This window comes from Poromitra crassiceps, assembly GCF_964638095.1.
Source record: "Poromitra crassiceps genome assembly, contig: HAP1_SCAFFOLD_306, whole genome shotgun sequence".
Classification (NCBI taxonomy): Eukaryota; Metazoa; Chordata; class Actinopteri; order Beryciformes; family Melamphaidae; genus Poromitra; species Poromitra crassiceps.
Window position 1 is genome coordinate 58965 of NW_028152095.1, and position 14028 is coordinate 72992.

Genomic DNA, 14028 nt, shown 5'->3' on the forward strand with positions numbered 1-14028 from the left:
GGAGGCATGGTGTAGTGTTTGGTAACCTATAGAGCAAATGCTTTAAAGGGCTCGAGTAAGAGATTTCTTTTGGATATATGTGTATGTTTGTTCATGTTCGACATGGTTTTATGGTGTATACACTAAGAAGTTGCGTACAAGAGAGAAACATCGGGGCCTCGCTGAGTCGCTAAAAGGAATTTTGCAAATATTTGGCAGATTCTGTTGATTATGTGCGATCATCCACTTGTAATGCAGACAGACATGGACTTAAACGACTGGCCTTCAACTTGCCATTTTGGGAAGTTTCAACTTCCACAAGGTTTCCTAAGAGAAACACATGCGTTTGCATGAAATTGTGACTTAGGATCGAATTTAGACGAGTTTCAGCTTTTCCATTCCACGTTTCTTATTTTCCGACACTCTCTGTTCCCCTCCCCCTATCTGTCCCATCTACCCCGCCCTCCCTATCCCTCTCCTCCCTCTCTGTCCCTCCCTACCCCACCCTTCATTCCGCAGTGCTACGGACCGATCATGGGTGACTGGAGCTTTCTGGGTAACATTTTAGAGGAAGTGAACGAGCACTCTACGGTGATCGGCCGGGTGTGGCTCACAGTGCTCTTCATCTTCCGCATCCTCATCCTGGGCACGGCGGCGGAGTTCGTGTGGGGCGACGAGCAGTCCGACTACGTGTGCAACACGCAGCAGCCCGGCTGTGAGAACGTGTGCTACGATGAAGCCTTCCCCATCTCCCACATCCGCCTGTGGGTGCTGCAGATCATCTTTGTTTCCACGCCGTCGCTGGTGTACGTGGGCCACGCCGTGCACCACGTCCACATGGAGGAGAAACGCAAGGAGCGCGAGGAGGCGGAGCTCAGCCGCCAGCAGGAGCTGAGCGAGGAGCGTCTGCCCCTGGCGCCCGACCAGGGCAGCGTGCGCACCACCAAGGAGACCAGCACCAAGGGCAGCAAGAAGTTCCGGCTGGAGGGCACCCTGCTGAGGACCTACATCTGCCACATCATCTTCAAGACGCTGTTCGAGGTTGGCTTCGTGGTGGGCCAGTACTTCCTGTATGGCTTCCGCATCCTGCCGCTGTACAAGTGCAGCCGCTGGCCCTGCCCCAACACGGTGGACTGCTTTGTGTCGCGCCCCACGGAGAAGACCGTCTTCATCATCTTCATGCTGGCCGTGGCCTGCGTCTCGCTCTTCCTCAACTTTGTGGAGATCAGCCACCTGGGCCTGAAGAAGATTCGCTTCGTCTTCCGCAAGCCGGCGCCGGCCCCGGCCCAGGGCGAGGGCTCGGCCCCGCTGCCGCTCACAGGGAAGAGCCTGCCCCCCCTGGCCTTGCCCTCGCTCCCCAGGGCCAAAGGCTACAGGCTGCTGGAGGAGGACAAAGCTCCCCCCGTGACTCACCTCTACCCACTGGCTGAGGTGGGCATGGAGGCTGGCAGACTAGCCCCGGAGGTGCTGACCATGGAGGACATCTCTAAGGTGTACGACGAGACTCTGCCCACCTACGCCCAGACCACGGAGACGGGGAGGGTGACGCTACACGAGGCGGGCGAGGAGCACGAGGAGCAGCCGGTGGAGGAGGAGGTGGTGGAAGAGGTGGTGCAGCCTGTGGAGGAGGAAGCAGAGAGGGTGGAGGAGGTTGTGGATGAGGATGTGGAGGTAGAGGGGTCAGTGAACGGGGAGGGGGCGGCAGAGGCGGAGGCAGAGGCGGCGGATACGATAGAAGACACCAGACCGCTGAGCCGACTGAGCAAAGCCAGCAGCAGGGCCAGGTCAGACGATCTCACTGTATGAACCTGTGAGGGAGTGTTATGGTTACAATCATTTTCACTCACAGGAGCACAATGTACACCTACACACACACACCAAATGTCAAACAGAAGAGAGCGCGCGCACGCACACACACACACACACACACACACACACACACACACACACACACACACACACACACACACACACACCTAGCTCAAGACAATACACTCTCTTGAATAGGCAGGGCAGAAACCGTGGAGAAAGAAACACACACAAAACCAACAGGGATAGATGGAAATAAAATATGCCATTTAGACATGGGCGACAATTCTACAAAGCAACCAAAGATCTATGCGTGTTTGTGAGAAAAGTAAATATCATAAAAAGTAGCGGTTAAAGAGGGGAGGAATAGATTTTTTTATTAAGCGTGTTCTTATATTAAAAGAAAATGTGGAAAGGACACATACAGTATGCAGGGGGGAAATGTTTTTACTTGATGAAAATCCATGTGCCATTTTTAGAAACATCTTTTTCTATTGAAAGAGTTTTAACCATATACAATGGAGGATTACAAATTTTTACATGGGGTTTTAGTAGGTAGGGGGAGGAGAGTTTGAATATACTTGTGTGTCTGCGAGTGGGTAATCTCGCTGTAGTTATAGGCACTGACTTTCATTCCCATTCAGACAGCGACACACTGCAAACACAGCAGCATGTGGCCTGCAATGGCCGCGGGCGAGAGGGCTCTCGCACAGACAAATCACAGCATCAAGTGCGGTACATGTACAGGTATATAGCTCTTTGACATGAAGGAAAGTCTGTTTTCAGGTGGAGAAGAGCGTATCTTTTGCACGTGCAGAGGATCAAGCTCTGTGCAAGGCCTTAACCCTCATATCACCTCATGTATGCATCTATTTACACAGGATTCTTTCAAGTGAAGGGAGACGTGCATCCATTTGAGATCATTTCTCTCCTTTTCATGTTTATATACAGGGTAGTACAGCCAACAGCTGAGTAGTGAAGGAAAAACAAAAAAAAGACCACATGTTGAATGTCTTTTTCAATGTGATTCTGCAACCTCTTTATTTTATAGATTGCTTGGGTTTTGTAGCCTACAAGCAGAACTGTCTACTGTGATATCAGTTGTCCTTTGAAGAGGGCAGGGTTCATTTTGCCCTATCAGAGAATGAAGCATAGTAGCGACCTCAGGCCAAATCCTCTCTTTTCGTGCTGTACAAACAGGCGTCCGGCCGATAAAGATCGTGCACCATCAGCACAAAGTATTGTTGAAGCCGAGACAATAAAAGAAACCGCTCTCATCAATGAAAACAAGCATCCTTGACATAGCTGTGAAAAGAAAAGGTTCTACTTGATTTTATTCGACCATAGTGGTCCTAACCCCGCAAGAATACGAAATACGTGGGACGTGTTTACAAATTCAGAGAGAAACAAACAACTAAGGGCAACACCCCGTTGTACATAATGCCCTATCTTATGTCTAATAATGTACATAATGCGCAGAACAGTTGTTTTGAGTTATTTTACTATGTCTAGAGAAATCACACTAGCTATGATAATTGTGATTACAAACTATTCAATCCATTTAACGACAAATTTGAACTATTCCATAAAACAGACGATGCCCACGCTGAAGTATTATGCAACTATTTGAGTCAAGAAAATGGAATTATTTTCTAATCCTTTGCAAGTACTTTATTGCAAATAGAAACACCTTATTTATCCGTTACAGAATTAATTGAAATACAGCTGATTCAAAAGTTGTATTGGAGCTCCCCTCCAGCCTGTTTCACCAGGAATCAAATAGAGAGAACTCCATCATGTCTTAATGTACACAAACAAAGTGAGTAAGCCTTTCAATGCTGCCTTAGGTTGATCACAATTCATCTCTCACACTCTCTAGCTTCGTTTATTTAAATAGCTGCCATTGTATGATTTCCTGTGCCTTATCTGTAAATGTAAATTCTCAAATGTTGTAAGATTGTTACAAGTAATGTGCTTATATTGTTACAAGTAATGTGCTTATATTGCTCTGGGAACTATGTGAACTTCATGTTTTATTTGCTCTTTTTTTTTAATCTGAAATTTGAGTTCCATTTCTGTATGCATACCACCCCCCACCGCCACCCCCCACATCAACCCCCCCCCCCACACACACACACACACACACCCCACACGCGCACGCGTGCACCCACACACGCGTGCACGCACACACACACACACACACACACACACACACACACACACACACACACACACACACACACACACACACACGTCTCTGAACAGTGCATTTCAGATGCTGTGCAATGCAATGGGACGTCATTAGTCAAATACGGATTGATGAAAGAATGAACATCATTTCTCCATATTAAGAATTTGATCCATAAAGTTACATGTGTGTGGACATGAACACACACTCAGATAATGCAGTCATACATGCACACACACACACACACGCACACACACACACACACACACACACACACACACACACACACACACACACACACACACACACACATACACAGTGTTGGTTTTGGGGGTATGATCAAACGGCTGGAGAGAAACTCTGACAGGGAAGGCAGCTTTGACCCCTTTGTGACCCCCAGCCATCCCTTTGCCTCCCACAATGCAATGCTGTGACACCTGAATTAAAGAGAGCCTTCGACGAATCACTCAATTGCTGAACACATTAAAACATGTGGCGTCATTTCAATCAAAGCATTGTCCTATGGGAAATCAATGTGACTGGTACTGTATGAATTTTGTATTTTAAGACTGTTGCATTACCTATATGTTTGTAAGAAGATTTGATTAATCTTTGGAAAGAACAAAAACTCATTTTTACTAACTTGTAGTCTTCTTTGCTCATAGATGTGTGGCAGTATCTTCTTTTGGAATGTGAACCAACGCAATAAAAGGTCACACGTGGTCAAGACGCGTTGTGTCTCTGTCTCTCTGCAAAGCACACGCACGCGAGCACACACACAAACAAGCATGTGCGCACACGCATACACACCACGCATTATGCACACGCACATATGCACACATGCATACACTTGTGCAGAGTTGTAGTCTATTAGTTGTACAGTGCTGGTTCTGATACCCGTTGGAGCACACAATCACTAATTGGCCATTTGTCAGGCCTCGCTCACAGAGTTGGCATGCTGCCTAATGACCTAATTGAAAAACCCGGCCCTGTCACCGGCCACTCAGGACCTCTACCGGCACCCATGCCAAATATGAACGCTGTCAGGCTGACGGTGTCCGAGGAAAATAAAACAGAGATACGTACATACATACAGGGTTTCCACATCTAACACATGAAAGGGCAAACCTACGTATGTATGTATCTCTGTTGCCTTTTCCTCGGACACCGTCGGCCTGACAGTGTTCATATTTGGCACGGGTACCGGAAGAGGTCCCGAGCAGACGGTGACAGGGCCGGATTTTTCAACGAGGTCATTATGGTCGATTAAATGGCCAAAAACGGCCAATTAGTCATAGCACTACCCACAATAGCCAGCAGGTGACACACACACACACGCACGCACGCACGCACACACACACACACACACACACACACACACACACACAAACCAATTAGTGATAGCATTACCCACAGCAGCCAGCAGGTGACACCCACACATGCACAGACAGCAGTATCCACATCGGCCAGCAGGTGACACACACACACACACACACACACACACACACACACACACACACACACACACACACACACACACACACGCATTTGAAATATTTATTTATGTCCACATAAATACAAGTATGCAAAGGACATAAACAGTAATAGTGCAGTCAAATGCTGGGAGTCAGTCAGTTACATGAGTGCCCAGATGGCAACCACAATAATGCATACACATAAGAAACACACAGGATGATAACATTGCAGGTTGATATATACAGTTATACTGTAATACAAGATAGCGGTCAGTATCCACTTCATGGGTACAAAAAGCAGCGCCTCCTCCATATTGAGCGGCTGCCGAAAATAGTAGATATTGAACAATATCTCGCTAACTGCTTGGCCCTTCTCTTTGGGAGACCAGCCATCTGAAGGCCTCTCACAACCAGCTTATGGACATGACCTAGGCTACCAAATATGAAAACTAGAAGTTTACACCTGTAGCCCAGCTGTGAAATGGTCTGTTCTAGCTGTTGGTATTTCATCATCTTGGTTAGAAATGCCTCCTCTAGGCTGTGGTCAAAGGTACAGCCAACCTCTAGAACAAACACCTCTCTACGATTTTCATTGACAACAACAACATCAGGAGTGTTAGCTGGAATACTCAAGAACACATCTGAATCGTCACTACACAGAGTGAACATGCTCGGCTTCACAATAAAATGTTTAAAAAGCGATATTGAAGACCCGAAAATAGAAGAGATATCTTTTGATATCAGATCCACTAATCTGTCATGCCTACATATGTAAAGCCCTTTGTATGCATGGCAACCATTTAGGATGTGAGCCATGGTTTCAGTTATCTGTTCATGACCATGATGTATACAGTGAGGAGCATGACTGTCAGGAAGCCAGATGGAAAGATTGAGCTTAGTTGGTAAAACTTGCAGTCTTGCTTTTAGAGTGAAGATGATAATGCTCTCATCCAGAGCGACACTTTTAAACACTGCATGAGAAACTGTGAGTGATCTGCTGCAGGGAGACATGCAAGTTTCCCTTGGAGTTTTAACTCAGTCCGGTGTTGACGTTGTCTTTGTTGTAGCGCCCTCATGAGGTGACCTCGGGCATTCGTTAGAGGGAGTTGATGATCTACTCCGCAGATATACGGTTGCTCTCACAGAGATACTGGGGTCAGATATAACCTCTTCAAAGACATTCACTGCTTCTGAGTTAGGCCCCACCCACTCCAGGGCAACTTCACACCAGCCACATAAGTCATTCAGGTCAGGCCAGTCAGACCACACGCCACTGTCCAGCTTCCCGCTGGGTTTCGTCTTAAATCCCAGGAAGTTAGGATCCGACCCACGTGCCAGGGGGACCTTGCGTCTTTTTAGGTCTATGAACAGAGAAGCTCTGGTGAGCTCTCTGACATATTGGTCATCACTGTTCAGCATATTTAAAAGATGGCCGAGCCTCGTAGCAAAATAAGTCCATTCAAAATTCGGAACCCCCAGCCCACCCTCCTGTTTACTGTGAAATATGATGTCACGTGTACTATGAGTATTTAGTCCAGTCCACTGCCTTACCAAACGCACAGTTCTATCATTCATTTCACGTAGAGATTTACATGGAATATGTACATTGGAAAACAAGTGTTGAACCTTGGCCAGTGCTATTTGTCTGATTGCTTCTAGCTTCATGATGAGTGGCAGGGGGGATGCATCAATTAAATCGAGTCTGGTGGAATACTCAGATGTGATGTCATCACACACACACACACAAACACCCACAGTGATTGCATGGTCCAACGGGCACTACTTACACCAGCCAGCAGGTGTCACACACACACACACACACACACACACACACACACACACACACACACACACACACACACACACACACACACACACACACTGATTGCATACTCCAATGGGTATCAGAACTAGTTTATGCGTCAGATATACTTGTTCCTATACAGTATATAGGTATAGTATATCAATGCAGCAATCAATACAATTTTGTAAAAAAAAAAACCCTGTAAGGGCCCATTTTTGCTTATTAAGTCCTTATCAGACGTTGTTATTACTGAGAGGTGAAATTGGCTTTGCAGCAGAATGACAACTAGACAACAGTTTAATCTCTATAACATCTTTAAACAGGGACTTTAGAGCAGTGGTCTACCTACAGAGGGAACTAGAGTCTGTCCCTTACTAAGGTTAGGGAGTTATTTCTTCAAAATCATTGTCCAGGTTGTAGACTAGGATTGCCATAAAGGTTTAGTGATGATTATCCAGTGCCCTCTGGTGTCAAATTAATTGTTGTGCATAAAAACACCCCACTGAAACAACACTCATTTAATGTCCACATGCACATTTATGTTTTCGGTAGTATTTTGAATCCAGACATTGAGGATTTATATTTTACCCGGTCCACCAGGATTGAGAATCCAATCAAATTTAAACAAGAGGGTTCACAATGATATGAATACCATAACATGAAACCTCTTCCAGGACTCTCACAATCCAAAAAAGTTGATTCAACTGTATCCAAAAAGTTTGCATTGGACCCCATCGTATGTTACAACAAATTAAAATATATACCGGTACTATGTACCTTCCACCACTAAGGGGCAGCGTTGTTAAATACATTTTGAATCTTGGCTCCTGCAGCCGCTCCAGCCCCAGCCTCTCTTTCATTGTTTTGAGGAATGTTTCTCTGACATTTGGCCTGATTGGGTGGGAGTCAGACCAGAGAATGGTCAGATCACAGTGGGAAAAAAAGCTCCAAGCCATTGTATATTAGAGTGGGTGGAGTAATTTGATATTAGTGTACACTCTGTAATTCAGGGGAACATGGAATCGTTCAGATTTAAAAAGAGTTAAACATATCTGATCAGCTGTTATTTATCGTCCTGTCGGTGGAGCAAGAAGGAGGAACAACAGCCTCACTGTATTGGAACATACTTAGATAGAGTCATGCTGCTGCTAGTTTTAGCACAAGGCCAACATTCCGACAGCTGATGGGAGAGACCTATGCTGCAACTGCACAAAGGCCACCAGAGCCTCCAGGCTGGGTCTCAAGCATTGACAGTAAATATGTCTCAAGCCAGGAATCTCTTCAATAGAAATTAAATGCAAACAGTATGAACACCATTCTGCTCACAAGTTGTTGCGTGCCACACTGTTAGAATAGTAGCTTAAAATAGTTTCACACAGGAAAGGGTTAGGTTTCGGCTATATAGCCTATACTGCCGATGTATGTTCTTTTTCAGTAACTTCACACTTATAGGCTACTCATTCAGTTGCAGCATAGGTGTAATTTACACTGGGGATGCTGGGGACATGTCCCCACCACTTTTTCAAAAGGACGATTTTGTCCCCAGCACGGTTGAAAATGTTAGGGAAAAATAGCTTGCACCAAGAAATGTTAACTAGGTTTAAAGGTTAAGGTTTATGTGCACATTGAGAAAACATACAATGCAAATAGAGAAGAAACATTGTCCAACAAAAGTAACATTATTCCTTCAGTTGTTTCTTCTTTTTTTCTTCAAATTTTAATGCAGTGATATTGGATATTGTTATCGCTGGGCTGACTGACATGCACTGGTGCTTTCTACAGCACATGTGATATTGTTATCGCTGGGCTGACTGACTCTGAGACATGCACTGGTGCTTTCTACAGCACATGTGATATTGGCATTGTTTGAGTGACATATGGTGGATGGAGTATCTTTGTATTGTCGACTGTAGTAGGCTAGCCGGCCCTTTTGATGCTCTGTTGTTTCCCTCGTCGTAATTGTCTACTCAACACTGATCCCCTCAGTAGCTGTAACCTACATTGCCAAAAATCGCATATGAAGGGGGTGTCACTGTCGCATAATGCCTGTCCATTGTCTTCTGCTTCCGCTGCACAGGCGGGGGGCAGACGTATGAGTTTCATGTCACACTGCGGCACACTAACAAACGGTGCAGGAGGTAATCTATGGAAAAAGTACGTCACAGTCACCTCACGGGTGACGTTAGAGCACAGTGTTGACTCATTCTAGGTGACCTCAACTCAAACTCCCACCATGTTTGACATCAATATGTTGAAGACAGTTAAAATGTCCCCCCCTTCATATGAGCCCTTATGTCTCCACCACTTTTCAACACGTGTTGACCTTCAATAACTCTTCCAGGTCAGATGGCCATGGATAGAACCATAGCATGGAGTCAGTACAAAACTTGGAATACAATGAATATGCAAGTTATGGCAGTGTGGGGTCTACACTTCCCATGACAGTGTGCTCAGTTTTTGCTACAGACTGTCAGTGACAAACAAGGTAAAGATCACATCCTCATCCAAGTGCACCCTGCCCAAGCTCAGCTCAAAATCAATTTCCTGTATCGAGAAACCATTTCCTTTTTCTGGTTTAAGGCGGATGGCTTAGGTAGGTTCTTTCTCATGTGTTTCAACAGTATTATTCATATGGATGCACTAATACAGTGTAGTGGTGAGTTTTTCTGCTTCATCGTTTTATTATTATTATTATTATTATTATTATTATTGTTGTTGTTATTATTATTATCATCATTATTATTATTATTATTATTATTATTATTTTTTAATGTTCTCTATGCTACCCTCGGTCAAGTTGGGCTAGAATGTTGACTTTTCTTTTTAATCTAACACAGTAGTACAGTAGCCTACTAGTAGTACAGTAGGCCCCTAGGTCTTATTGTTAAGATTTTACTTGTCGTTTTTGCCCCAGTAATGTTGGACTGCATCATTGGCTGCGTGCTCGGGAACTTGCCTATCTAAAGCAAATAGACAGTGCAGTAAGTGGCTATTATTACAATAATACTGTAACTGGGTCACATGGTATGGAAAAAGATTAGTGTCTGCAGAGATTGCATTTTAATTGAATACATCAGTTTTTCTTCATACTCATAGGGAACTGTTGAATTGTGAAATAATGGATTTGTTGAATAAATAAATTCCAAAATTGTACATGTAACGTAGGCTACAATTTGAAACTGAATGTAATGAGGCTTTTTTTTTAGGCGTAATTTCAAATTCAGTTTTACTCATTCAAATTCAGTTTTCTTCATTCAGATTCACCTTCCTTGATACAAAATGGTGGGCACAAAGGACTTTTCTTTCCTAAATGCTGACTGGAAGGCAGCTGCTGTAGCCTGGTAAACGTCAGGTTACAGCTGCTGCTCCTATAACACTCTTAGCCAACCACAAGCCGTGACACTGATGTATTCATCCCAACAGCGAATGATCAAGCCTTCTCTCCATTTGGTGAAAGAGTTGAAAATGGTCTCCTACCTGCTACTAGTATGCATAGGAGGCACATGATCAGTTTGCTACATTACAGACAGCTGTATTGTTTAACAGCTACAGTATAGCTGTTTTCAGCATTATTATTTGAAACTGACTGAGGGAAACTGTGCCTTATGAATTACATTTTTCATATTCATTTATTCAACAAATCCATGTTAAATGCTGAAATGTTCAGATGGTTCAATATGAACACCACAAATTTAAGTTTAAGCAGTTCAAATGGCACTAATCTCTTTCCCTACAAATGCCCAATCACACATCCCAACAACAGCATAAAAAAATGTAGGCTGTTGTAAGAATTTAACAGACAATATCAACTCGCATAAACATAATGTTCAAACCAAAACTCAACTGTCTTTGTTTCAGTAATGCTGAAGGTGGAATGGCGGACTTTTCTAGAAATTGGGTCATGACCAGGACATTGTCTCTGATATGGTGCATAAGCTGGACTTTCTCACACACAGGTGAAATACATGTATGGATTTTAGTATGCTATTATTTTTCTCACCATGTAAGAGCAGGCAGCATGAAGCTGAACATAATATTGACAGGGCTTAGGGCGGGGGCATTAACTCTATCGCATTTCTGTTTCAGATGGAAACCCCATCTCACAGCAGGCTGGCAGCACAGTGACGCTGCCATGCAGAAACCAATCTCTGAGTAGTTTCACACAGCTGACATGGATGAAGGATGAGGTTCACCTGTTCAGCTACAGCTCAGAGGGACGATTTCACAACTTTTCTGAAGAGGCCAGCCTCAAATTAAACATGTCTCGCACAGACAGTCAACTCTATGCATTGATCATCAGAGCAGCACAGGTGTCTCATGCAGGCAACTATACCTGCAAGACCACCACCCGTGATGGAATCTGGGAGCAGAAATGGGAGCTTCTCATTACAGGTGTGCGAATACAATATTTACATTAGGTGACACTAATAAACCCCATGATACATTGGGTCATAGCAGCTGCAGATTGGCTTACAAAAAAGTTGGCTATAAATGAGAATAGAGAATGTGGGATGATTAAAGATAACATAAGTGACAATAACCTCTCATTATTACACACATGAATGACAAAATAATCCTACTATGCACAGTGCAAAATGCAATGTTCATGTTCAGTGCACACCTGCACACCTGGTGCACCCACCCAGTCTAGACAATACTTAATCACCTGCTGCAAACGGTCCCCTCGAAACAATAAGAGCTGCAGCCATGCCTGAACATGCACTGGCACAAGTACAGGTACTTTCTAGAGATGCGTCACACGCTCCACTGAGACCCCACAGTGACTGACTCTGCTACAGGATGGCTGTGGTCTCTTCCTGCTTCATTGTGACCTCCCAAACCACAGCTGCATAATGTGTGCACATAAGCACAACTCAGTATTTACATGGTGTATTTTGAGCTTCCTATACTGCATTACTGCTTTAGTGAGCTAGATGGCTGATTTATACACATTCTTCTTACAGATGCTGATGATGATGGAGCAGCTGAAACAAGTTGGATGCTGGTGATTGTGATCGGAGTTGTTGCTGGTCTATTTGTGATCGTGTTGATCGTTGTGGTTTGCTGGATCAGTCTAAGAGCCCGCAAAGCACAGGGGTAGGTCTGGTTTGCCTCTGGTAGTCATTCACTCAGCACTTACTTCCTCACTTTAGCTTCTTGAAATATTGTGAGCAATAAAGACTGGTGACAAGGAGTATAAGAATATGAATAACATAGATGGAATGCTCGTCTAAATTTCAGGATTGTGTCAACGTAACCCTGCCCCAACATCAATCTCTCCTTTTTTTTTTACAGAACTGGCATTCCACCTCCCACTACAGCAATGGTAAATATTGTAATTATTACAATTAATGACATTTTAGAAAGTGTAAACAATGTATAGAATTATAAGGACTGGAGTTAATTTAAAATTCATAATAGCAAACTGGAGTAAAACGATTCCCAATTACTTGTCAATAGATTGATGTAAACGGAGACATTCATTCTTGTTCTATCATCCTTTTTCAAGGTACAGGGAGAAGATATTTATGTAAACTGCATTCATGTAAAAGTCAACTAGAGGCCTGCAGAGTGTTTCCATCGAAATATAGCCTACTGTATTATAATGGCTCACTGATATGAAGCATATCTGGAAAGAAATGGTTAGAAGTGATGCACCACAGCATTCATAGCACTGTAAATAAACACCCAATACACCAATCATATCTGGGATATCAATGCTCTCAATTAGTTTTGTTTACTCTATTAATTAGTCCATCTTGTATCCTACATACAAAGGTGTTTGTAGTTCGCTTCTTCTCCCATTCAGCTTTGTATAATGTATCTGTATTAACACATTTAAATGATGTTTTATCTTTTTTTTCCCTGTGGTTTAATTACTCAATGGGTTTACTTTACACTTGGTCTGTATGTGAATTTGGTAGGTAATTGACATAAGATGTAATTTTATGATGATCTTTTCTTGATGCTCTGTTGATGTTTTCTCTGTACGCCTCTTTCTTCCTGAGATTATTGGAAAAAGTAACCTAACAGCGTAGTTTAACACAAGTTAATTGTTGAAAACATATGAGCTGTCTGTTCAATTCTTTATACTTGTGTTCTACTAAAACAAAACAAAACCCCACAAGAAAGGTGTTTGTAGTACTGTTCTCAGAGGCGAATTCATCCTGTACGTACGTGTAGTGTGAAACTCAACAGTTGGAAGGGGAATCCCAAAACACTGCTGTTTGTTGCTGGATGCCTGGGCCCATGGAACAAAGGTTAGACATAGAACTCATTGACGGCAATAACAGTGAAAAGTGGTGGAGGTCCAAACTTATGGCAGTGTGGCAGGAAAACCTTACCATTGCTATACATTTAGTTTGTAAAACCATGTGACTGAAGAGTTTACCACCAGGTGGAGCTACTGCAGGTGTAAAGCACATGGTGGGTGTTCTTGTTTACAATCAACCCATTCTCATTCCCAATTCCCATCTCGTCCTATGTAATAGGTGAACTGAAGCGTCCCTCGTAATTGTGAAGTGAAATGAAGTGAAATGGGGTAAAGTGAAACTAAATTAAGTGAAGTGAATACAGATCACCAAAGCTAAAGAACATCACAACACCACAAAGCAACAGAGACGTTTGGAACAGCACCACCTGAAACTCAACACTACATGTTTTCAGTTCAACTCAACTCAAATTTGTTGCAATTTCTTGCAAATAATAATAATTAGTCCTAATTCATAAGTGGCATTGTGGCACAGTGGAATTGCATTGCCACCTCACAGCAA

General features: G+C 43.5%; 2 protein-coding genes across 3 annotated transcripts; both read left to right on the top strand.

Annotated features, from left to right (window-relative positions):
- Positions 1–498: 498 nt before the first annotated feature.
- Positions 499–1785, top strand: LOC310771020 (gap junction alpha-8 protein-like; the record flags this gene model as incomplete). Its single annotated transcript, XM_083663702.1, has 1 exon — positions 499–1785. Exon 1 carries the CDS (start codon positions 514–516, stop codon positions 1783–1785), a length of 1272 nt encoding a protein of 423 aa, XP_083519828.1. The 5' UTR covers positions 499–513.
- Positions 1786–9834: 8049 nt separating this feature from the next.
- On the top strand, positions 9835–13118 carry LOC310771023 (uncharacterized protein). Of its 2 annotated transcripts, none has more exons than XM_083663704.1 (7): positions 9835–9911; positions 10170–10236; positions 11114–11211; positions 11342–11647; positions 12220–12352; positions 12551–12581; positions 12765–13118. In XM_083663704.1, the coding sequence occupies exons 3-7, from the start codon at positions 11130–11132 to the stop codon at positions 12813–12815; spliced, it is 603 nt and encodes a 200-aa protein (XP_083519830.1). In that variant the 5' UTR covers positions 9835–9911; positions 10170–10236; positions 11114–11129; the 3' UTR covers positions 12816–13118. The 2 variants fall into 2 exon arrangements, with proteins under 2 accessions (XP_083519830.1, XP_083519831.1); XM_083663705.1 differs by having other exon boundaries at positions 12771–13118.
- The last annotated feature ends 910 nt before the right edge of the window (positions 13119–14028 follow it).

Excerpts from the sequence above, each read along its gene's own strand:
- LOC310771023 (XM_083663704.1), top strand. The coding sequence starts at position 11,130 with ATGGCGGACTTTTCTAGAAATTGGGTCATGACCAGGACATTGTCTCTG. Across the intron at positions 11,212-11,341 it reads CTGGACTTTCTCACACACAG|ATGGAAACCCCATCTCACAG; the intron begins GTGAAATACATG and ends TTTCTGTTTCAG. Across the intron at positions 12,353-12,550 it reads AGAGCCCGCAAAGCACAGGG|AACTGGCATTCCACCTCCCA; the intron begins GTAGGTCTGGTT and ends TTTTTTTTACAG.